This window comes from Nansenia antarctica, assembly GCF_963989245.1.
Source record: "Nansenia antarctica genome assembly, chromosome: 4".
In the NCBI taxonomy this organism is placed as follows: domain Eukaryota; kingdom Metazoa; phylum Chordata; class Actinopteri; order Argentiniformes; family Microstomatidae; genus Nansenia; species Nansenia antarctica.
The window spans coordinates 42,634,500-42,659,499 of record NC_137689.1 but is presented as its reverse complement, the minus strand read 5'-3'; the positions used below and the strand labels follow the sequence as shown (position 1 = coordinate 42,659,499).

General features: G+C 48.1%; 1 protein-coding gene across 2 annotated transcripts in view; it reads left to right on the top strand.

Moving 5' to 3' along the window:
• The window catches only part of dab2ipb (DAB2 interacting protein b), a gene marked incomplete at its 5' end in the record, with an annotated part of 153,713 nt that overhangs the window by 93,082 nt on the left and 35,631 nt on the right, over window positions 1-25,000 (top strand). For both annotated transcript variants that reach the window (XM_080529951.1, XM_080529950.1), the window contains 3 exons: window positions 9,655-9,808; window positions 10,569-10,667; window positions 12,285-12,839. In XM_080529951.1, the coding sequence (XP_080386077.1) occupies window positions 9,655-9,808; window positions 10,569-10,667; window positions 12,285-12,839 (808 nt within the window). The remainder of the gene's footprint in view (window positions 1-9,654; window positions 9,809-10,568; window positions 10,668-12,284; window positions 12,840-25,000) is intronic.

Genomic DNA, 25,000 nt, shown 5'->3' with positions numbered 1-25,000 from the left:
GGTGTTGTTACACAATATATGTTTTTTAGAAACAAACATACAGAGAATAAAAGTTGAAAGAGATTGTGTGTATAACAAAAAGGTTGCAAACCTAGACACATTTATACTTAACTAGGGCGAATAGTGCTTTAGATTGAGTCATCATAGGGTGGAGATTTCACTCTAATGGATCATTGGGATGGTGCTGGGTATGCAGCTCTGTCTGTATGTGATGAAATAAAAGGCAGAGATAGAGAGGAGAGAGTTTCTAAGTCCCCAGAGCTCCTCCCTGCCGTATCTGGAGCTGAAACAGAGAGATGGTTCTGATTAAGGGAACAGTGTTTGGGTTCCAAGGCCCGTATCCACACGTCAGCGGTTCCGCTCACACACGTCTCTCCCCCGTTCCACGCCAGTGCCTCCTGACAGGCTCCCCCTCCCCCTCTCTCCGATCTGCCTCTGCATTTGTTTGTCAGCCTCCTCACTCTCTCTTACCGTCCCCTCTGTTCCACCACAAATGCTGCGATTGGCAGCTGGCAGGTACAGTACACACACACACACACACACACACACACACACACACACACACACACACTATCCAGATCACAGTGTCCTCAAGTAACAAGATCAAAAGTTGACTTTGACTTTGAGATGAGTCGGCAAATACAAACAACACCAAACAGCGCCACGACTACCTACGGCAGTTCTGAACAGACAGTTCTGAACAGACCTCAGGGACCTCAGGGACTCATTATTTAAACCACACAGTCATATGAAGGAAGCACATCTGTTCAGGCCACATGACAGATGATGCCTATGACAGGCCGCATGGCGCAGCGACAGGCGGATAATTATCTGATAGTTGTCTGGTAGTTGTCTGGTAGATGTATGATAGTTGTCTGGTAGTTGTCTGGTAGTTGTCTCATAGTTCTCTGATAATTGTGTGATAGTTGTGTGATAGTTGTCTGATAGTTGTCTCATAGTTGTCTCATAGTTGTCTCATAGTTCTCTGATAATTGTGTGATAGTTGTGTGATAGTTGTCTGATAGTTGTCTGGTAGTTGTCTCATAGTTGTCTGATAGTTGTCTGATAGTTGTGTGATAGTTGTGTGATAGTTGTGTGATAGTTATCTGATAGTTGTGTGATAGTTGTCTGATAGTTGTCTGGTAGTTTTCTGGTAGTTGTGTGATAGTTGTGTGATAGTTGTCTCATAGTTGTCTCATTGTTGTCTCATAGTTCTCTGATAATTGTGTGATAGTTGTCTGGTAGTTGTCTGGTAGTTGCCTGGTAGTTGTGTGATAGTTGTCTGGTAGTTGTCTGATAGTTGTCTGATAGTTGTGTGATAGTTGTCTGATAGTTGTCTGGTAGTTGTCTGGTAGTTGTGTGATAGTTGTCTGGTAGTTGTCTGGTAGTTGTCTGATAGTTGTGTGATAGTTGTGTGATAGTTGTCTGGTAGTTGTCTGATAGTTGTCTGGTACTTGTCTGATAGTTGTGTGATAGTTGTCTCATAGTTGTCTCATTGTTGTCTCATAGTTCTCTGATAATTGTGTGATAGTTGTGTGATAGTTGTCTGGTAGTTGTCTGGTAGTTGTCTGATAGTTGTCTGATAGTTGTCTGGTAGTTGTCTGATAGTTGTCTGGTAGTTGTCTGATAGTTGTGTGATAGTTGTCTGGTAGTTGTCTGATAGTTGTGTGATAGTTGTCTGGTAGTTGTCTGGTAGTTGTCTGATAGTTGTGTGATAGTTGTCTGGTAGTTGTCTGGTAGTTGTCTGATAGTTGTGTGATAGTTGTCTGGTAGTTGCCTGGTAGTTGTCTGATAGTTGTGTGATAGTTGTCTGGTAGTTGTGTGGTAGTTGTCTGGTAGTTGTCTGGTACTAGCTTCAGTCCCAAACCTGATGGGACTAATAACTCACAATAATCCGCTGTTTGTCTGTGTGTGCTTGTGTGTGTGCTTGTGTGTGTGTGTGTGTGTGTGTCTCTCTGCAAAACTCTTACCCAATCATCTCTCTGCGAAACTCTTACCCAATTGTCTCGCTCCACTGCAGCTCTCACCCAATCAACTCCCCACAGCATTCTTACCCAATCAGTCTGCTGATGAGGTTCCAGTAGGTACGGCTAGCGGTGCTGCGGCTGTAAATATTGACATGCCGGGAGAGTTGAATTCCTCTGCTCCGGTATGATGACTGAACAGTATGGTGATTAGGTGATTTTGAGGACAGAGTGGTTGCTTTTACAGTACAGAACGCCAGCTCGTTCAATAAGACTGCAACCCTACACACGATTGTTGCAAAGTAAGGGATATTCGCATGCAGCGTTTTGTGCTTTTGACTTGTTTCACCACCTGTGTGTGGGAGAGGGTCCACCTTAGACCACACTATGGTGTGGTTGCTTGGACCCTCTGATCACACACACACACACACACACACAGCCTCAGCTGATAAGGTCACTGTGTATACAAAGACACCGTAGGAGGCCGTGGTGGGTGGGGGGGTAGGGTGGGGGGTGGTGGGTGGGTGTATGGGTTGGGTTGGTTGACTGCCCACCCGTCCATGTGCGGAAGCGTTTATCGATCGTTGGAAAAAGCGGCGGTCTAAAAGCAGAGCCCCAGCCATGTCAACACGGGGGCTAGGCATAGCCGCCTCTCTGCAGCAGAGTTTCCCAAACAGAACCCTTTGGGTGTGAACGGCGGCCTCCATTAGCTGTGCTCTGTTTATCTACCTCTCCCTGCCTCTCCCTGCTTGTTTACCAGCGCTGGGGAAGGGGGGTGGGGAAAAGGCAATGCTTTAAATACAACCCTTGTGTTTATTGTTCTTGGTTGGTATCTACAACGGTTACACTGGTTTCATGGACGCAAATGAAGACGAATCCTAGACTAAAAAAAGCATCTTGGATGGAGGTTGTTTCCCATGTGTGCAAGTGTGATTTAATCCTGGACGAGGGCTGAGGCCTGGTCTGAAGCCTGGCCTTATACAGTGTGTTTTTAGAGCTTTTAGTCAGATGTTGTTTTCTCTGGAGTGAAGTCTTGAAGGCTAGCCAAGATCAGAGAGGGGGGGGGGTCACAAAGTGAAAGCCTACTCATTCGGTCTTCATAGTGATAGCGAAGTTGCTAAGGCTACTACATACCGTTAATAACCGTGTGTTTCTCGCAAAGCAGCACTGTGCCCTGTTGGTCAATAGTGCTATGGTTTTAAGTGGTGTTCAGACTCCGTCGTATGGGAGTGTGGCTCTGAGTGTTACTTAGCTCCGCAGTACATTACCCCGAGCCTGTTTACACTTATCCCAGGATCTGCAGTCCCCTGGTGAAAGCGCCCCTGCATTACTAGCGCCTAAGTGCTCTGACGCCTCCGCTGGTTGTGTGTGATTCTGAGTTCCTAGCAGATCTATACTCAGATATCCAGAGTCGGAGTGTACCGAGGGACAGGATGCAGACAGGGGCTGGGCCGGGCTGGGCCGGGCTGGGTGTGGTCCTCCTCCAGTCTTACTTAAGGCCCATTACAACACTCTCTCCTCTGGCTCCGGCCTGCTCTTAAACAGGTTAGTATGGACCCCCCCCCCCCTCGGGGCTGGGCTCAGGCGTGTTGGATACTGTGACTGTGTGCAGACCGGGTCTGGCAGGCGTGGCCCAGGGAAAGGCCTCCTAAATGAATCATGTGTGTATTCTGAGAACAGGCCCGCGTTTAGGAGGTGGATAAGACGCCAGAGGCTGGTTAGCCCACTTGATTGCTCACTGTAAAACCATGCATATCATCACCATGTGAGAGAGATTACAAGGAGGGTGTGTGTGTGTGTTTGTGTGTGTGTGTGTGTGTGTGTGTGTGTCTGCCTGCCTGCCTGCCTGCCTGCCTGCCTGTTGGCCTGCCTGCATGTCCATATACAGGGGTTTTCTCTTTGCAACATTGCTCCTGTTCTTTTTAACCGTATCTCAACATAGCCTTTCTGTATATGTTTCGACCTTGTAAATTAAACATGTATTTTACTACAAGGCTTTAAATATCTCCACTGTGAGTCGGTGGAAGTTTTTGGACTGAGAAGAGGGGTCTGTTCTATTCCTGCGCAGTGCCTGAAATATTTAGAGGGTGAGAATAGAGCCCAGAGGACAGGAGAGAGGGAGGGAACAGCCCCCCCACCCCCTCCATGGAACGAGGGATGAGGAAAAGCGAGAGGAGGGGGAGGACACACTGAGAGAGGAGAGCGTGGGAGGAGAGGACAAGTACTGAGGCGAGAGAGATAGAGAATCCCCCTTGCGTAAAGTATACCCCCTCCCCAGGTAAACATGGAGTCAGAGAGAGAGAGAGAGAGAGAGAGAGGATTTTCAAGGACACTGGAGGACGTTGACTGTGAATAAATGGCGTTGGGGGAAGGGCGAGAGGAGAGGAGAGAGTGGTCCTCTGTGGCTCCGTCGGTACAGAATGGCGCTAACAACGCTTAGGTTGGCGGTTCGATCCCCCGCTGGGACCGTATATACTGAAACATGCACTCACTGCAATGGAAGTTGCTTTGGATAAAAAAAGCGTCAGCTAAATGGCAAAAGGAGAAGAGGGGTTGATTGTGACACTAGTTGTTATTAGCGGGTTTGGCAGGACTGGCAGGCTAACCCATCATAGGGGATGTGCTCTGGTTATTAGGTTATATCGCTTAAAACAATTCATTTGACATGCTCAATAGCATAACCGCTTCTGTCCTATCATATCTGTGCTTGAGGTATGCATGCACATTCACAGAACAGTGCATGCGGGATGGAATGCCACATTGATATTCATATATTCACATTTACTCTTGTTTCCCATTAACACAAATGTCCACTTGGTAGATGAGCTGATGGACGAGGGTAGAGTGAAACAAGAGGCTGAGAGGGAGAGAGATCCACCCGGTACATACCTTTGTGCACCAGGGGAGGAAATCGGAGAACAGGCTCGTAATGCGTGAAATGGCAATCAAACACTTGTGTTTCGATATCATTCCTCATTACATTTCATGCATTACAATGAGCCTGTCCTCTGATTTCTACCTCCGCCAGCTCCCCTTGGTCTGTTCATACCTCTGTGACAGGTACCTATCCTGCCCTGACACAAAGTCACACCCTCTCCTTCCATCCAGCCCCGCTACATTCCTCAGGAGTACAGCACTGATGAGGACTGAAAACCCCAATCTTGGGGGGGGCACTGTTCTGTTAGCATGTGTGCTAGCTTGCTTTAGCAGCATATTGCAGTGTTTGTACTTTAGCTTTCCCTTCCCATCTGATGACCGTTCAATAACTTGGATATCCGTAAACCCACACAAAGCCATTGGACGTGCGTCTGGTTCTGAGGTAGCACATCCATTACCCTCTATCGACTGGCAGCCTGAGAAGGGGGAGGGGGTTCTGACCCGTCCCACGGTGCTGCCATATTGGGTTGCCATGTTAAGTCCACTTTAATGAACTGTATTGGGAATGCACTGAGAGAGCATCTGGAGACCGGGGCCTGTCTCTCTGTCTCTGTCTCATAAACACCCTCTTTCAAATACTTCATTCACGGATGGATTCATGATTCTCCCTCCTCCTCCTCCTCTCTCTCTGTCTCTTTCTCTGTCTCTCTCTCTGTCTCTCTCTCTCTCTCTATCTATGATGGCTCAGAGTCTTCCCTCTGTGTGGTATGTTTCCACAGAGAACAGGAAGTGTAGCACCAGTGTGTCGGGGTGTTTAGAGAAGTGTGTCCTCAGCCAGCTGACGTCCAGCCTCTGGGACTGTTCCTCCAGAGGGTTTTAGTTTTTTGTATTTATATTATTATTATTATTATTGTCTTTTTTTTTTTACAACAACACAGCATTAGTTTTGCGAGTCTATTTTTCCCCGCCTCGTCTTTCGTTGCATTTCCATCTCTGTCTCTGTCCGTCTTTCTAACGTGCTCTCTCTACATGTCTGTCTCTCTAATTGTCTGTCTCTCTACATGTCTGTCTCTCTACATGTCTGTCTGTCTACATGTCTGTCTCTCTACATGTCTGTCTGTCTACATGTCTGTCTCTCTACATGTCTCTCTACATGTCTGTCTCTCTAGATGTCTGTCTCTCTACATGTCTGTCTGTCTACATGTCTGTCTCTCTACATGTCTGTCTCTCTACATGTCTGTCTCTCTAGATGTCTGTCTCTCTACATGTCTGTCTGTCTACATGTCTCTCTACATGTCTGTCTGTCTACATGTCTGTCTCTCTAGATGTCTGTCTGTCTACATGTCTGTCTCTCTACATGTCTGTCTCTCTACATGTCTGTCTCTCTACATGTCTGTCCCTCTACATGTCTGTCTGTGCTCTATTGACTGACGTCCGTTTGACATTTAGCAGACGCTTTTATCCAAAGCAATTTACGATTAGAGATGACAGGGACAGTCTCCCTGGAGTAAGTTAGGACTAAGGATTTGAACGCATGACCTTATGGTCGCCAGTCCAACTCACTATGGCCCACCAGGCCGCCCCCACCCCACGTCTATCTGTCTTTGATTTAGAAGAGCCCGCTCTGTTTGGGCATGGCAGACGGAGGAGGCGGGGTCTGGCGGCAGGGTGATTGACAGGTCCTCTGACTGGTTAGACGACAGATGAGAGTGGTGGACGGTCGGAATGTTGGACTCCGGTCTTGAGGGCCGTTCCCACTGGTCGTCCTGTCAGCCTGACTCCAGGTCAGGAGGGTTGACGTCTGGATGCAGGTCTGTGGAGCTTGATACTGCAACACATCCGCTTCTCAGCAGGCCCCACAACACCCCTCTGCTCAACATCCATCCCACTCCAACCCTCTTCACTCTCCCTCTCTCTCTCACTCTTCTGCCCGGTACCTCAGCAGCCAATCAGAGAGCAGAGTCAGGCACTCAGACACCTCCCCCTGCAGCTGGACCCTGTGATTGGCCAGAAGCTCCCAAATCTGAAGCCTGACAGATCCCCGGAGTGAGCTTTGAGCTCTGTAACGCTCTGACTAAACGAGAGGAAAACAGAGAGAGAGAGAGAGAGAGAGAGATAGAGAGAGAGGGGGGGGGTGTTTCAGAGTATGCATGCAATTGATCGAGAGAATGGGAGTGTATGTGTGTATCTGTGTGTGTGTGTGTGTGTGCGTGTGTGTGTGTGTGTGTGTGTGTGTGTATGTGTGTGTGCGTGCATGCTCGTGTGTTCATCTGTGCGTTCATTTATGTATGCGTGTGGGTGGGGAAGGGTGGAGGGTGGGTAGTGTGTGAGAGTGAAATGGTAGAGTAAAAGAGAGAGAGAGAAGGAGATATCCCTCCTAAACAGGCCATTGTCCGGCCCGGCCCGGCCCGGGCAAGCCTGGATCTGAACAACAAAGCTGGCTTCCTCTACAAAGGCTGCCTGTGGCTCTAGTCTGCAGTTATGGGCCCTGGGTCTTTTTTCCCTGGAATGCTCTTCTCTTTCATGGAGCACGGCTCATCACAGACGTGCTAGGATTAGCATGTAAGTCCCCTGTAGAGACTGTTATTAAAAGACTCGTCCCTCTCATTACGCTGGCTATTGACCTCCTCGTCACAGTATAATGCCAGAGACCGGTCCCAGAGTCAGAAGCCAACGCTAATGCAGCACGCTGGCCCGGCTCTCCTTCATGTATAGCGTCGGCTCTTCACATTCACATCACTACGCCACAGCCACTGATTGGGCCGCGGGCAAGGTTAATGATAATTGAGATGCAGCTTCTCTATCTCTCTCTATCTCTCTCTCTCTCTCTCTCTCTCTCTCTCTCTCTCTCTCTGAGGCGTGCCGCTTACATGTGAATCACTGTATGGGTGATATACCACTCCTGTCGCTCCCATTGTAAACGGGGAGAAGAATAGGGTCCCGTGGAAATGCTTTTGAGATAATGAGCTGGTGAGGGCAGGACACTGATTAGCCTGGTAGGACTCTCACTCCGATGTTGGGCAGAATACTAAGACCTGAGAGCTCAGAGTGTCCCACGTTCCAACATTCAGGGCACTGCGCTCTGGGAGTATGCTCTCTGACTGTCTCTGACTGTCTCTGACTGTCTCTGACTGCTCTCTGACTGTCTCTGACTGTCTCTGACTGCTCTCTGACTGTCTCTGACTGCTCTCTGACTGTCTCTGACTGCTCTCTGACTGCTCTCTGACTACTGTCTGACTGTCTCTGACTGTCTCTGACTGCTCTCTGACTGTCTCTGACTGCTCTCTGACTGCTCTCTGACTGCTCTCTGACTGTCTCTGACTACTGTCTGACTGTCTCTGACTGCTCTCTGACTGTCTCTGACTGCTGTCTGACTCTCTGGGAGCACGCTCTCTGAAAAAGACGGTTTGTCCGAGTGTCTGAACATTCCAATTAAAAAATGTCGGCGCAAATCTATATACCGGTATGTATTTTTTGCGGCTTGATTGATACTGTAGAGTATTATTCAACACATATCTACGTGTAACAGAACAGGTAGTAATCATGTTTATACACGGGATGAATTAACATTCATTAGTTTTTTCTATTAGAAAATAACAACGTTAGTTAAGGAGTAGGCCTATTCACTGTCAACATCACTAAAGTTAGTAACAGAGCTAGCTAAAGTTAATGTTAACACGATAATGTAAAATTGTTGGCCGCCAGAAAAATGATGGTAATGTTACCATTGCTGGTGGTAATGTTACCATTGCTGGTGGTAATGTTACCATTGCGATCATTAGAGGGCAGCTCTACCTCCTGCGCCTCAGTCGCCCACACGCTTAGACAAGTGACTGTAGAAGAACCATGTAGAAGACCATAGTAGAAGATGGAGCCTGTGTGTGTGTCTGTGTGTCCGTGTGTCCGTGTGGGTCTGTGTGAGTGTGTGAGTGTGTGCGTGCGTGCGTGCGTGCGTGCATGTGTATGTGCGCACGCGTTTGTGTCTGTGTCCATAAAACAAAGCAATAATTAAACAATTGGCTCTATCACAATGAGCCTACATTTCCTGATCCAGAATTTGCATATATATTGTTTTTGTCATAAACAAACACACACACATAAAAAAAACCTGACATTTCAGTCTGAAGAGATGAATTGTGTTGTGTCTCCCATGAATGACAATGCATATGTTCCCAATACTTTACTGTCAGGAAGTTGATTGAAAGCATAGGTAATGGTAGTAGTGAATCTCAATAGGGAGTGGTAGAGTGCGTGCTTGCAGGCTTGCTAGAGAGAGTGTGTGTGTGTGTGTGTGTGTGTGTGTGTGTGTGTGTGTGTGTGTGCGTGTGTGTGTGTGTGTGTGTTTGTGTGTGTGTGCCTGCGTGTGAGAGAGGGAGGGGGGGAGGGGGGAGTGAGAGTGCATGTGTTAATGTGGATTGCGTGGAAAGTAAACTAAAATGTGGTTATGGTCGTACAGAGTTGAGGACACATGACTTCCATGGCCTGAGCTAGATGACTTCTCCTGCTACGACTGGTGGACAGATGATTCACTTACTTAGTCAAATGTATCGGTTGTAAAGTCGCTTTGGAATAAGGTGTCTGCTAAATGCCAAAAATGTAAATGTAACTTCAAGAAAAGAGTGTCCACATCTCAATGACATTCACACATTCTCCAGTGTGTTCTCTCTCACATACAGTACATGCTCTCTCTCTCTCTCTCTCTCTCTCTCTCTCTCTCTCTCTCTCTCTCTCTCTCTCTCTCTCTCTCACATACACATTAATGACCCTACATTGTGAATAATCCCCCCCCCCCCTCCTCCTCCTCTCTGGGTAGATCTCATCTGATGCCGAGACTGAAGGAGTCTCGCTCCCACGAGTCGTTGCTCAGCCCCAGCTGTGCTGTGGAAGCGCTGGACCTCAGCATGGAGGAGGAGGTCGTCATCAAACCTGTACACAGCAGCATCCTCGGACAAGACTACTGTTTCGAGGTGAGGGGAGGACACACACACACACACACACACAAAACACTGTCCCAATATCAAGGCCTCTGCATAGTAAGTCCACTGCCTGGAGGTGCATTATTAGGAGGTGAAGTTAACAATATGCAACACACACACACACACACACACACACACACACACACACACACAGCAGGACCACTCTGCGTTGACGGTAACCCTGCTAGCTGTAGACACACGAGGAGGGTGGTGACTAGGCAGGTGGAGGTAGAATAAGCAGCCTCTGTCTCTGAGGAGAGGAGAGGCCTCCACTAATCTGGGTCACCAGGACTGCACATCACACACACCACATGACTCTCTCACTCTCACTGTGTTTTTTGTTTATTGTCCTGCTTCTCTTTTTTTTCCCTGTACAGTGTCCTTGAGTTTGAGAAAGGCGCTTTTAAATAAAATCTATAATAATAATAACAATAATAATAATAATAATAATCATTATTATTATTATTATTATTATTATTATTATTGTGCATGCCTGCTCCTCTCCCCTCTCTTTCTCTCTCTCCCTCTCCCCCTTCCTCTCTCTCCCTCTCCCTCTCCCCCTTTCTCTCTCTCTCTCTCTCCCTCTCCCTCTCCCCCTTCCTCTCTCTCTCTCCCTCTCCCCCTTCCTCTCTCTCTCTCCCTCTCTCTCTCTCTCTCTCTCTCTCTCTCTCTCTCTCTCTCTCTCTCTCTCTCTCTCTCTCTCTCTCTCCCTAAATGTTGATAATCCCAGTGTGTCATCTCTCTCTGTCAGGTGACCACCTCCACAGGAAGCAAATGCTTCTCCTGTCGTTCGTCAGCTGAGAGGGACAAATGGATGGAGAACCTGCGGAGGGCCGTCCACCCCAACAAGGTAAGCTGTACTGGTGAACGAGGACGGGGTGTGTGTGTGTGGGGGGGGACAACAACAAGGTAAGCTGTACTGGTGAACGAGGACGGGGTGTGTGTGTGTGTGTGTGTGTGGGGGGGGGGGTCAGAGACAGCCAAATTAGATAATCGTGTAGAATCATGTGGGCTGGTGACTGGAGGGTTGCTGTGCAATGACAAGAAGGTTGAATCTGATCTAATCTGATCTAGAAGCACCGTGATGGAGTTGAGTAATCCACACGGTGATCCAGTATGACACGACTGCAGTTAGGGCACAGCGTGGGCCCGGGGGGGGGGGGGGTCCCTAGAGGGAGGGCCGCTCAGAGCCATGGGAGAACACAGCGCCAGGCTGTCAGTGTCAGACCCAAGGGCCCGGCGCACACGCTCACTCAGTCACACCGCTCCTGCTCACTCAACACTTTCTCTGGAATCGCAAGAGCGCAGCAAAGACGAAAGGAGAACCAGCAGGCATATGGCTCCCCCCCCCCCCCCCCCGCCGTCACACCAAGAAATAATGCAAATCTGACAGCACTCTCCCGCCTTCATCTTTCATTATTTAGCAAGTGGCTTGCTAATTATAACTTTTTATTTTCTTTTTTTTAAGTTTGGCAATAACTGTCTGTTTTGGGTTCTCTCCTGGCTCCGATATCAATCTCTCCATCTATGCCTTAGAGTCTTAATTATTTAGAGATTTTCTGATTAGATACAGTATAAGTTAGCTTGTTTGTCCGTAAACATTGGAGCTTGAAACAGATGTTAGCGCTTTTGAAATTAGAAAAGGGAGCCTTTGTGGTTTTGTTCAATGCCTTGACAGATTCAAAACGTAAACCCATTTCTGAGCTATATATTTTGTGACATTGCTTGAGATTGAGATTGCTCTCATTAGCTAGTCGGTTTAATTACCGTAATGCAATGTATTTATATGCAACATCATGCAATGTATTTTGATTAGCCATTGATCTATTCTACTTGATTACAAAGTTGTGTGGTTATAGTCAGTAGCAGGGATGAATTTGACAAAGCTATTGCAACTGATTTGATGTGATTAGGATGTGTCTCTCACTAGTCATGGGGGTTAGTTTCAAGTTTCATTGTTACGTCACATTACACAAGTTTAGGAGAGTAAAGTTATTACGCTTCGGTTCCTGACATTGCAACACAAGAGAATAAGGCAATAGGCAAGATAAGTTAAGGTAAATAAAGTGACAATAGTGGAAGACATCAGTGAGACAACTGGACAAGTGACAAGTTGTGGGAGACAAATAAGACAGGATACAATTAGAAGTACAAATATTAAAATAAAATAGTACATTTCATGAGTATTGCACTCAGTGGAAGTGGGTGTGAGAGGTAGTATAGAGTAAAGTGACTGTGTGCTTAAGGTTAGGTAGTCCGTATACATAGGGTGTGCTTGTGGATGGTAGTCAATTGTCTACAGTGGGCTTGTTTATGAGCCTGATCGCCTGGGGGAAGTAGCTGTCGGTTAGATGAACCAAGTGAGCTAGATGAACCAAGTGAGCTAGATTAACCAAGTGATTGAGTGCATGACTGAAGTGAACTCTTGAGCTTGAACCAGAATCTCTCTCTCTTTCTCCGTCTCCAGGACAACAGCCGGCGGGTGGAGAACCTGCTGAAGCTGTGGATCATCGAGGCCAAGGACCTCCCAGCCAAGAAGAAGTACTTCTGCGAGCTCTGTCTGGACGACACCCTCTACGCCCGCACCACCTGCAAACTCAAGACCGACAACGTCTTCTGGGGCGAGCACTTTGAGTTCAACAACCTCCCGGCCGTCAGGAGCATCACGGCCCATCTCTACAAGGACACGGACAAGAAGAAGAAGAAAGACAAGAACAACTACATCGGACTGGTCAACATCCCCGTGGCGGCTGTGACTGGCAGACAGTTTGTGGAGAAGTGGTACCCTGTGAGCACACCCAACCCCAACAAAGGCAAGACGCCGGGCCCCATGATCCGGATCAAGGCCCGCTACCAGAGCATGAACATACTGCCCATGGAGATGTACAAGGAGTTCGCCGAGTACACCACCAATAACTACATGCTGCTGTGCTCGGTGCTGGAGCCGGGGATCAGCGTGAAGAACAAGGAGGAGATGGCGTGCGCTCTGGTCCACATCCTGCAGAGCACGGGCAAGGCCAAGGTAAGGACCCGGAGCAACTCAACTAAAAATCCTCCAGAATCAGTATCAGTATCGGAATCGGAATCGGAATCAGAATTGCTTTTATTACAGATACACAGAGTAAAATTCTCGGCTTCAGGTTCATTAGGTATTGGCATTGCTGCAGAATACAAATGCAGGATGTAAAACAACAATCAACAATCCTTCCCACTGGCTTCTCGCCTCTTGTTCCCTCCTGCCTGCCTTATGGTTATCTGACTTTGATACCCTGCGGCGATCTTCGAGTCGTCTTAGCGGACCCAGATGGCAGACAGGTGATTTCCTGTTATTTCGAAAAGAGAGTATTGAATCTCGAACTGGAGTCAACCCCCCCCCCCCCCCCCAGTGCACTCCTGCAGTTTCCTGAAGCCTGCAGATGCTTGGTTGGCATGCAACAACAAAACACCCTAACAGAATCAGTGGTGTTTGCTGCATTGTTAGCATGCCTAGATTAGTTGGTCTTTCACGACAGGGGGTGGGGGGGATTTTTAGAGAGATTATCTCTGATCCCAGGCAGCTGCCTACCACACCCACCCGCCACAGTACAGTCAAACAAGCCTTTCCTGTTTGTGTCCCACCAGTAAACGTCAGGGCTGGGCTGGAAGGGGGAATGTTGCCCCTGTTAGCCACTGCACTGCCAGTCAAGTGTGGTATATGTCCACCTCTCACTGGCTGCTGCCTTCTTAAGAGGGCGGCTCTCTCTGGCTCTAACCCCAGAATGTAAACATGGAATATACGTGTCACAAATGTTGAACTGCAACTCTAACAACTGTTAAACTGCGACAAATGGTATAAAACAAAGCATTTGTGTATGCTATGCTATTTTTCCTGGGGCAAAACATTCGTACCCTGGTGTAATGAAATAATAATGGTAATGAAAAGCTTGCTAACCTGTTAAATGGCAGTGTTAAAACACCTCATGGCTGATTTTAGCACTATGTCCCTAACTGCTCTTTATTGCACAATGTCAAGAGCTCCTTCCTTCTTATTTTGCAGTTCACAACGTATCACTTGTTCTTCAGTGTACTCTTGACTTCTTCACATGGACATGTGACGTTCTCGTACCACATTAAAATGATGAACGATCAGTACTTAAGATGTCCTGTTGAGCTGCATTGTGCCATCTATGGGTTTGTCAGTGGACTGATCGTTGCTGATGGATTGAAAAAAGGCACACTAGGTCCCTGGAGAGATGGTCACACTATTAATTAGTCTCAATTAATTGCTGTGTCCCTGAAAAGTGTTAAACCTTCACTTCTCTCTGCTCTTTGTTTCCAATGGAGACGGGTCATAAAACGTAAATACAACCAGAGACACAATGTTTCAAGGTTGCTTTTCATGAGGGACATTTTCAGCCGATGTTCCCAAAAAATCTTTGTTTGGCGCACCACACTACCGTAACAGAAGCAATTCGCTTATTCCCTGTGCTAATCACATCACATCACATCAGATCTGACTTTATTTGTGCCTTTTGTGCAATACATGCTTAACAATATAATGAAAATACAACAATACAGTGAAAATAAACAGTGCAAAATTGCAATACAAGGTGCTTAACAATATAATGAAAATACAACAATATAATGAAAATATAACAATATAATGAAAATACAACAATATAATGAAAATTATACAGATTCATACTCATCTCTCAAACAATAACCTCTATGAACAGTTCCAGTCTGGCTTCCGCCCCCTTCACAGCACAGAAACAGCCCTCCTCAAAATCACAAATGACCTCCTGATGGCAGCTGACTCCCGACTCATATCCATCCTCATCCTACTCGATCTGAGCGCCGCTTTCGATACTATATCGCACTCCACCCTCCTTAACCGTTTAGCCTCCATTGGTATATCTGACACCCCTCTACACTGGTTCCATTCCTATCTCTCTGGCCACACTCAGTTTATACAGTTAAAATCATTCACATCCCATCCGTCCCCCCTCTCCTCTGGTGTTCCCCAGGGCTCTGTCCTTGGCCCTATCCTCTTCATCATCTACCTCCTCCCACTTGGTCTGATTTTCCGTAAATACAACATCCATTTCCACTGTTATGCGGACGACACCCAGCTCTACGTTTCCTCCAAACCCACTTCCACCCTCCCTCCCTCCTCCCTCTGTGCCTGTCTACATTAACTTAAATCCTGGTTCACTTCAAATCTCCTCAAACTAAACAGTAATAAAACAGAGGTAATTCTCATTGGCTCCAAATCCACACTCACCAAGCACCCCAGTTTCACCCTCAACATAGACAACTCCTTGGTTTCCCCCTCCCCCCAGGTTAAGAGTCTGGGTGTTGTCCTCGACAGCACCCTTTCATTCCACTCCCACGTCAACAACACCATCCGGTCTGCTTACTTCCATCTTCGTAATATCAACCGCCTCCGCCCTTCACTCACTCCCAACAGCGCCGCAATCCTGGTCCACTCCCTCGTCACTTCCCGCCTAGATTACTGTAACTCCCTTCTCTTTGGTCTCCCCCACAAACTGCTCCACAAGATCCAACTGGTCCAGAACGCTGCTGCCCGTATTGTCACCCTGTCATCAGTCACATCACCCCCATTCTACACCAACTCCACTGGCTCCCCATCAAACACCGCATCGACTACAAAATCCTTCTCCATACTTTCAAGGCCATCCATAACCTCGCCCCTCCATACCTGTCCGACCTCCTCCACATCAACATTCCCACCCGGTCCCTCAGGTCTGCCTCCTCCATCAACCTGACCGTCCCCCCAGCCCGTCTGTCCACCATGGGGTTTAGAGCCTTCAGCCGCTCCGCCCCTCGCCTCTGGAACTCCCTCCCCCCCGACATCAGGAACATTGATTCTATCATCTCATTCAAAACCCACCTCAAAACCCACCTGTTTACGCAGGCATATCCGTGCTGATTTACTGTTCCCGTGCTGCTCTGCTGCTGGCTATGTTTTATACTGTATATTTCTATGTATTTTGTGTTTTGAATTTTGTGGCTGTTTTTAGATTTGTTGTTGTACGGCGACCTTGAGTGCCATGAAAGGCGCCTTATAAAATAAATGTATTATTATTATTATTATTATTATTATTATTATTATTATTAAAATATAACAATAGAGTAACAATAAATGATAATATAAGGCAATGAGTAATATAGGAAATAAGAGACATGGTACAACACAGAGGCCAGTGTAGCACAGTAAAAGAGGGTAGATTAAAATTAGATGGATTAAGAGAATGCTAAAATAAAGGTATGTCTTAAGATGTCTTTTAAAGGTGTTTACAGATGGTGACGCCCTCAGCTCCTCTGGAAGGCTGTTCCAGAGGCGAAGACCAGACAGACTAAACATGCGCAAACATGCTTTGCAAGTTTAATAATGACTGAAAAGCCTGTAATTGCTTTTACCCTGAGGAGGGAAGTATTGACTGATTTAACTAATGCTGCCGTCGGTTTGTTGCTGGATGTTAGTTCTCGCTTGCTTCTAAGTGGTAGGACGTAGCTTAGAAGCGACTTCCCTCCTATCGCTGCTGAAAAAAGTTCTTCCCTACTCCTAACTAAACACAAATATGTGTAGAGATGCTATTATATCATGTTATGTCCTGTCATTATGTTTGAATATCATGTGTTTAAAGAAGATGTCCCACAAAAACATGTTCACCACCCCCATCGACCCAAAACGTTTCCAAATCTGAGCCCAATTGAGGTTTATACCACAGTGTATATTCTTATCCTGAGTTCTACTCTGTGGTTTGTCCGTTGGTGATCCAGAGATTTAGCCCTGGGCCAAACTTCTCTGTGCTGCTTTACAGTAGGGTGTCTTCTTCAGATAGAGGTAAATAGTGTTATTTTTAGGACTCTGCCCAATCTTGCCCAAGCAACAAGATAACATCTGAGGAGGCCAGCCTCTGTGTGGTTGTTTTTCTCACCTCTCTCAGTAACAGCCTCTGGGTATTATGTCTGCTTTGACACCCCCCCACCCCAATGTTTTTATTTAGTCTTGAGACTGTTGTACTGTAGCGTCTGGAGAACAAGTCTAGGCCTTTGATCCCAAGTATCCTCTCACAGACGGTATTTCTGGAGTCTAATCCATCACAAGCCTCCTGATTCTAGTAACACCAACGGGAAGAGGTTCTCAGTGTGGTTGGGTTAGGGTTAGGGTTAGGGTTGGAAGAGGTTCTCAGTGTGGTCGGGTTAGGGTTAGGGAACGTCTCCTTGCATCCCCATCAGTGCAGTTCTGATTCTAGAGGAACCGTCTCTCTCCTGGACACGGTGTGTAGCTGTAGTCTGTCTTCAGAGGTGGAAGCCAAATTGTCTGGTGACGGGTGCAGTGATGGGTGGATGTGCTTGGAATGAATCACCCTTCAGGTCGGGGAGGAGCCTCTAGTCAGTGTTCAGGTGGGGGAGGAGTCTCTAGTCAGTGTTCAGGGGGAGGAGACTAATCATTGTTCAGGGAGAAGGAGACTAATCAGTGTTCAGGGAGGAGGATACTAATCAGTGTTCAGGGAGGAGGAGGCTAATCAGTGTTCAGGGAGGAGGAGGCTAATCAGTGTTCAGGAGGAGGAGACTAATCAGTGTTCAGGGAGGAGGAGACTAATCAGTGTTCAGGGAGGAGGAGACTAATCAGTGTTCAGGGAGGAGGAGGAGACTAATCAGTGTTCAGGGAGGAGGAGGAGACTAATCAGTGTTCAGGGAGGAGGAGACTAATCAGTGTTCAGGGAGGAGGAGGCTAATCAGTGTTCAGGAGGAGGAGACTAATCAGTGTTCAGGGAGGAGGAGACTAATCAGTGTTCAGGGAGGAGGAGACTAATCAGTGTTCAGGGAGGAGGAGGAGACTAATCAGTGTTCAGGGAGGAGGAGGAGACTAATCAGTGTTCAGGGAGGAGGAGGAGACTAATCAGTGTTCAGGGAGGAGGAGACTAATCAGTGTTCAGGGAGGAGGAGACTAATCAGTGTTCAGGGAGGAGGAGACTAATCAGTGTTCAGGGAGGAGGAGACTAATCAGTGTTCAGGGGGAGGAGACTAATCAGTGTTCAGGGGGAGGAGACTAATCAGTGTTCAGGGAGGAGGAGACTAATCAGTGTTCAGGGAGGAGGAGACTAATCAGTGTTCAGGGGGGAGGAGACTAATCAGTGTTCAGGGAGGAGGAGACTAATCAGTGTTCAGGGGGAGGAGGAGACTAATCAGTGTTCAGGGGGAGGAGGAGACTAATCAGTGTTCAGGAGGAGGAGGAGACTAATCAGTGTTCAGGGAGGAGGAGACTAATCAGTGTTCAGGGGAGGAGACTAATCAGTGTTCAGGGAGGAGGAGACTAATCAGTGTTCAGGGAGGAGGAGGAGACTAATCAGTGTTCAGGGAGGAGGAGACTAATCAGTGTTCAGGGGGAGGAGACTAATCAGTGTTCAGGGAGGCGGAGACTAATCAGTGTTCAGGAGGAGGAGACTAATCAGTGTTCAGGGGAGGAGACTAATCAGTGTTCAGGGAGGAGGAGGAGACTAATCAGTGTTCAGGGGGAGGAGACTAATCAGTGTTCAGGGGGAGGAGACTAATCAGTGTTCAGGGAGGGGGAGACTAATCAGTGTTCAGGGAGGAGGAGACTAATCAGTGTTCAGGGAGGAGGAGACTAATCAGTGTTCAGGGAGGAGGAGACTAATCAGTGTTCAGGGAGGAGGAGACTAATCAGTGTTCAGGGGGGAGGAGACTAATCAGTGTTCAGGGGAGGAGGAGACTAATCAGTGTTCAGGGAGGAGGAGGATACTAATCAGTGTTCAGGGAGGAGGATACTAATCAGTGTTCAGGGGGAGGAGACTAATCAGTGTTCAGGGAGGGGGAGGAGGAGACTAATCAGTGTTCAGGGAGGAGGATACTAATCAGTGTTCAGGGAGGAGGAGACTAATCAGTGTTCAGGGAGGAGGAGACTAATCAGTGTTCAGGGGGAGGAGACTAATCAGTGTTCAGGGAGGGGGAGGAGGAGACTAATCAGTGTTCAGGGAGGAGGATACTAATCAGTGTTCAGGGAGGAGGATACTAATCAGTGTTCAGGGGGAGGAGACTAATCAGTGTTCAGGGAGGGGGAGGAGGAGACTAATCAGTGTTCAGGGAGGAGGATACTAATCAGTGTTCAGGGAGGAGGAGACTATTCAGTGTTCAGGGAGGAGGAGACTAATCAGTGTTCAGGGAGGAGGAGACTAATCAGTGTTCAGGAGGAGGAGACTAATCAGTGTTCAGGAGGAGGAGGAGACTAATCAGTGTTCAGGAGGAGGAGACTAATCAGTGTTCAGGGGAGGAGACTAATCAGTGTTCAGGAGGAGGAGGAGACTAATCAGTGTTCAGGGGGAGGAGACTAATCAGTGTTCAGGAGGAGGAGGAGACTAATCAGTGTTCAGGGGGAGGAGACTAATCAGTGTTCAGGGAGGAGGAGACTAATCAGTGTTCAGGAGGAGGAGACTAATCAGTGTTCAGGAGGAGGAGACTAATCAGTGTTCAGGGAGGAGGAGACTAATCAGTGTTCAGGGAGGAGGAGACTATTCAGTGTTCAGGGAGGAGGAGACTAATCAGTGTTCAGGGAGGAGGAGACTAATCAGTGTTCAGGAGGAGGAGACTAATCAGTGTTCAGGGGGAGGAGACTAATCAGTGTTCAGGGAGGAGGAGACTAATCAGTGTTCAGGGAGGAGGAGACTAATCAGTGTTCAGGGAGGAGGAGACTAATCAGTGTTCAGGGAGGAGGAGACTAATCAGTGTTCAGGGAGGAGGAGACTAATCAGTGTTCAGGGAGGAGGAGACTAATCAGTGTTCAGGAGGAGGAGACTAATCAGTGTTCAGGGGGAGGAGACTAATCAGTGTTCAGGGAGGAGGAGACTAATCAGTGTTCAGGGAGGAGGAGACTAATCAGTGTTCAGGGAGGAGGAGACTAATCAGTGTTCAGGGAGGAGGAGACTAATCAGTGTTCAGGGAGGAGGAGACTAATCAGTGTTCAGGAGGAGGAAACTAATCAGTGTTCAGGAGGAGGAGACTAATCAGTGTTCAGGGGGAGGAGACTAATCAGTGTTCAGGGAGGAGGAGACTAATCAGTGTTCAGGGAGGAGGAGGAGACTAATCAGTGTTCAGGGGAGGAGACTAATCAGTGTTCAGGGAGGAGGAGACTAATCAGTGTTCAGGGGAGGAGACTAATCAGTGTTCAGGGAGGAGGAGACTAATCAGTGTTCAGGGGGAGGAGACTAATCAGTGTTCAGGGAGGAGGAGACTAATCAGTGTTCAGGGGGAGGAGACTAAGCAGTGTTCAGGGAGGAGGAGACTAATCAGTGTTCAGGGGGAGGAGACTAATCAGTGTTCAGGGGAGGAGGAGACTAATCAGTGTTCAGGGAGGAGGAGGAGACTAATCAGTGTTCAGGGAGGAGGAGACTAATCAGTGTTCAGGGGGAGGAGACTAATCAGTGTTCAGGGGGAGGAGACTAATCAGTGTTCAGGGGGAGGAGACTAATCAGTGTTCAGGAGGAGGAGGAGACTAATCAGTGTTCAGGGAGGAGGAGACTAATCAGTGTTCAGGAGGAGGAGGAGACTAATCAGTGTTCAGGAGGAGGAGACTAATCAGTGTTCAGGGAGGAGGAGACTAATCAGTGTTCAGGAGGAGGAGGAGACTAATCAGTGTTCAGGGGGAGGAGACTAATCAGTGTTCAGGGAGGAGGAGACTAATCAGTGTTCAGGGAGGAGGAGACTAATCAGTGTTCAGGAGGAGGAGACTAATCAGTGTTCAGGGAGGAGGAGACTAATCAGTGTTCAGGAGGAGGAGGAGACTAATCAGTGTTCAGGGGGAGGAGACTAATCAGTGTTCAGGGAGGAGGAGACTAATCAGTGTTCAGGGAGGAGGAGACTAATCAGTGTTCAGGGGGAGGAGGAGACTAATCAGTGTTCAGGGGGAGGAGGAGACTAATCAGTGTTCAGGGGGAGGAGGAGACTAATCAGTGTTCAGGGGGAGGAGGAGACTAATCAGTGTTCAGGGAGGAGGAGACTAATCAGTGTTCAGGGAGGAGGAGGAGACTAATCAGTGTTCAGGGAGGAGGAGACTAATCAGTGTTCAGGGGGAGGAGGAGACTAATCAGTGTTCAGGGGGAGGAGGAGACTAATCAGTGTTCAGGGAGGAGGAGACTAATCAGTGTTCAGGAGGAGGAGACTAATCAGTGTTCAGGGGGAGGAGGAGACTAATCAGTGTTCAGGGGGAGGAGGAGACTAATCAGTGTTCAGGGAGGAGGAGACTAATCAGTGTTCAGGGAGGAGGAGACTAATCAGTGTTCAGGGAGGAGGAGGAGACTAATCAGTGTTCAGGAGGAGGAGACTAATCAGTGTTCAGGGGGAGGAGACTAATCAGTGTTCAGGGAGGAGGAGACTAATCAGTGTTCAGGGAGGAGGAGACTAATCAGTGTTCAGGGAGGAGGAGACTAATCAGTGTTCAGGGAGGAGGAGACTAATCAGTGTTCAGGGAGGAGGAGACTAATCAGTGTTCAGGGAGGAGGAGACTAATCAGTGTTCAGGAGGAGGAGACTAATCAGTGTTCAGGGAGGAGGAGACTAATCAGTGTTCAGGGAGGAGGAGGAGACTAATCAGTGTTCAGGGGGAGGAGACTAATCAGTGTTCAGGGAGGAGGAGGAGACTAATCAGTGTTCAGGGAGGAGGAGACTAAAGGGCTCTGCACACAGCGTGCGATTTCTGTTGCGCGTCAACGTTCCATTTTGAAGTTTGAATGGAAGTCTATGAGAACATCGCATTTACCCACACACGGCCCCGATTTTAATCGCACGGCGAACATTCGATTCCATTCATTTTGAATGGGACAAAGCAGTGCGACAAAACTCGCACGCCGTGTGCTTTGTCCCATTCAAAATGAATGGAATCGAATGTTCGCCGTGCGATTAAAATCGGGGCCGTGTGTGGGTAAATGCGATGTTCTCATAGACTTCCATTCAAACTTCAAAATGGAACGTTGACGCGCAACAGAAATCGCACGCTGTGTGCAGAGCCCTTAATCAGTGTTCAGGGAGGAGGAGGAGACTAATCAGTGTTCAGGGAGGAGGAGACTAATCAGTGTTCAGGGAGGAGGAGACTAATCAGTGTTCAGGGAGGAGGAGACTAATCAGTGTTCAGGGAGGAGGAGACTAATCAGTGTTCAGGGAGGAGGAGACTAATCAGTGTTCAGGGAGGAGGAGGAGGAGACTAATCAGTGTTCAGGGGGAGGAGACTAATCAGTGTTCAGGGAGGAGAGACTAATCAGTGTTCAGGGAGGAGGAGACTAATCAGTGTTCAGGAGGAGGAGACTAATCAGTGTTCAGGGAGGAGGAGACTAATCAGTGTTCAGGGAGGAGGAGACTAATCAGTGTTCAGGAGGAGGAGACTAATCAGTGTTCAGGGAGGAGGAGACTAATCAGTGTTCAGGGAGGAGGAGACTAATCAGTGTTCAGGAGGAGGAGGAGACTAATCAGTGTTCAGGGAGGAGGAGGAGACTAATCAGTGTTCAGGGAGGAGGAGACTAATCAGTGTTCAGGGAGGAGGAGACTAATCAGTGTTCAGGGGGAGGAGACTAATCAGTGTTCAGGGAGGAGGAGACTAATCAGTGTTCAGGGAGGCGGAGGAGACTAATCAGTGTTCAGGGAGGAGACTAATCAGTGTTCAGGGGGAGGAGGAGACTAATCAGTGTTCAGGGGAGGAGACTAATCAGTGTTCAGGGAGGAGGAGACTAATCAGTGTTCAGGGAGGAGGAGGAGACTAATCAGTGTTCAGGGAGGAGGAGACTAATCAGTGTTCAGGGGGAGGAGGAGACTAATCAGTGTTCAGGAGGAGGAGACTAATCAGTGTTCAGGAGGAGGAGACTAATCAGTGTTCAGGGGGAGGAGACTAATCAGTGTTCAGGGGGAGGAGACTAATCAGTGTTCAGGGAGGAGGAGACTAATCAGTGTTCAGGGGGAGGAGACTAATCAGTGTTCAGGGAGGAGGAGACTAATCAGTGTTCAGGGAGGAGGAGACTAATCAGTGTTCAGGGAGGAGGAGACTAATCAGTGTTCAGGGAGGAGGAGACTAATCAGTGTTCAGGGGGAGGAGACTAAGCAGTGTTCAGGGAGGAGGAGACTAATCAGTGTTCAGGGGAGGAGACTAATCAGTGTTCAGGGAGGAGGAGACTAATCAGTGTTCAGGGAGGAGGAGACTAATCAGTGTTCAGGGAGGAGGAGGAGACTAATCAGTGTTCAGGGGGAGGAGACTAATCAGTGTTCAGGAGGAGGAGACTAATCAGTGTTCAGGGAGGAGGATACTAATCAGTGTTCAGGGGGAGGAGACTAATCAGTGTTCAGGGGGAGGAGGAGACTAATCAGTGTTCAGGGGGAGGAGGAGACTAATCAGTGTTCAGGGGGAGGAGACTAATCAGTGTCCAGGAGGAGGAGGAGACTAATCAGTGTTCAGGGGGAGGAGACTAATCAGTGTCCAGGAGGAGGAGGAGACTAATCAGTGTCCAGGAGGAGGAGGAGACTAATCAGTGTTCAGGGAGGAGGAGACTAATCAGTGTTCAGGAGGAGGAGACTAATCAGTGTTCAGGAGGAGGAGGAGACTAATCAGTGTTCAGGGGGAGGAGACTAATCAGTGTTCAGGGGGAGGAGACTAATCAGTGTTCAGGGAGGAGGAGGAGACTAATCAGTGTTCAGGGGGAGGAGACTAATCAGTGTTCAGGGGGAGGAGACTAATCAGTGTTCAGGGAGGAGGAGGAGACTAATCAGTGTTCAGGGAGGAGGAGGAGGAGGAGACTAATCAGTGTTCAGGGAGGAGGAGGAGACTAAAGGGCTCTGCACACAGCGTGCGATTTCTGTTGCGCGTCAAAGTTCCATTTTGAAGTTTGAATGGAAGTCTATGAGAACATCGCATTTACCCACACACGGCCCCGATTTTAATCGCACGGCGAACATTCGATTCCATTCATTTGACAGTGCGACAAAACTCGCACGCCGTGTGCTTTGTCCCATTCAAAATGAATGGAATCGAATGTTCGCCGTGCGATTAAAATCGGGGCCGTGTGTGGGTAAATGCGATGTTCTCATAGACTTCCATTCAAACTTCAAAATGGAACGTTGACGCGCAACAGAAATCGCACGCTGTGTGCAGAGCCCTTAAGCAGTGTTCAGGAGGAGGAGACTAATCAGTGTTCAGGGAGGAGGAGACTAATCAGTGTTCAGGGGGAGGAGACTAATCAGTGTTCAGGAGGAGGAGACTAATCAGTGTTCAGGGAGGAGGAGACTAATCAGTGTTCAGGAGGAGGAGGAGACTAATCAGTGTTCAGGAGGAGGAGGAGACTAATCAGTGTTCAGGAGGAGGAGACTAATCAGTGTTCAGGGAGGAGGAGACTAATCAGTGTTCAGGGAGGAGGAGACTAATCAGTGTTCAGGGGGAGGAGGAGAGACTAATCAGTGTTCAGGAGGAGGAGGAGAGACTAATCAGTGTTCAGGAGGAGGAGGCTCAGTTGGCTGGTAATAGCTGCAGGTTCCAGGTGACTCTGTACATTAGTATTCTACACTTGAAACAGCTTTTTTTTTTTTTTTATGGCCAAACGTGGTGTAATTACACACTTCTCCTTGAGTTCTCTCTCTCTCTCTCTCTCTCTCTCTCTCTCTCTCTTTCACTCGCTTCGCTGCTTCCAAGGCCAGGGGATGTCAGAGGAGATGTCTTGTCGTTGCTGTATTGCTGTCTGGGTGTGTCGGTTGTCACCGCAATCACGCCGCGCGCTGCTGCAGGGATGACATCCCCTATCACCCCCATTACATTAGCGTCAGATGAGAGGTTCTTTTCTTTGTGTTTACGCATGAGGAATTAGAGCTGTCATAATTGTATTACGGGGCTCCGAAGTAGCACAAGGTCGCAAAGATTCAAGCCTTCCGGCAGCTCGTTTCACTCTTCTGACCCGGACAGCCGTGTTAGTGTACTCAGACAGCCGTGTTAGCAGAAGGACATGAACAATAACCCCGGTTTGTTGTGTTGGAGTGGCCCGGAGCATTCTCAGCATTTAGTTTTATTTTGGGTGAAAACTGGCTCCTTGTGGCAGGACTTAAATGCGCTATCGATTGAGTCCTCGCCAGCCGCCGTGCCCTGTGGAGAGATGCTGCCTAGGAGATAGTTATTTGGTCCTTGTCTTAGACC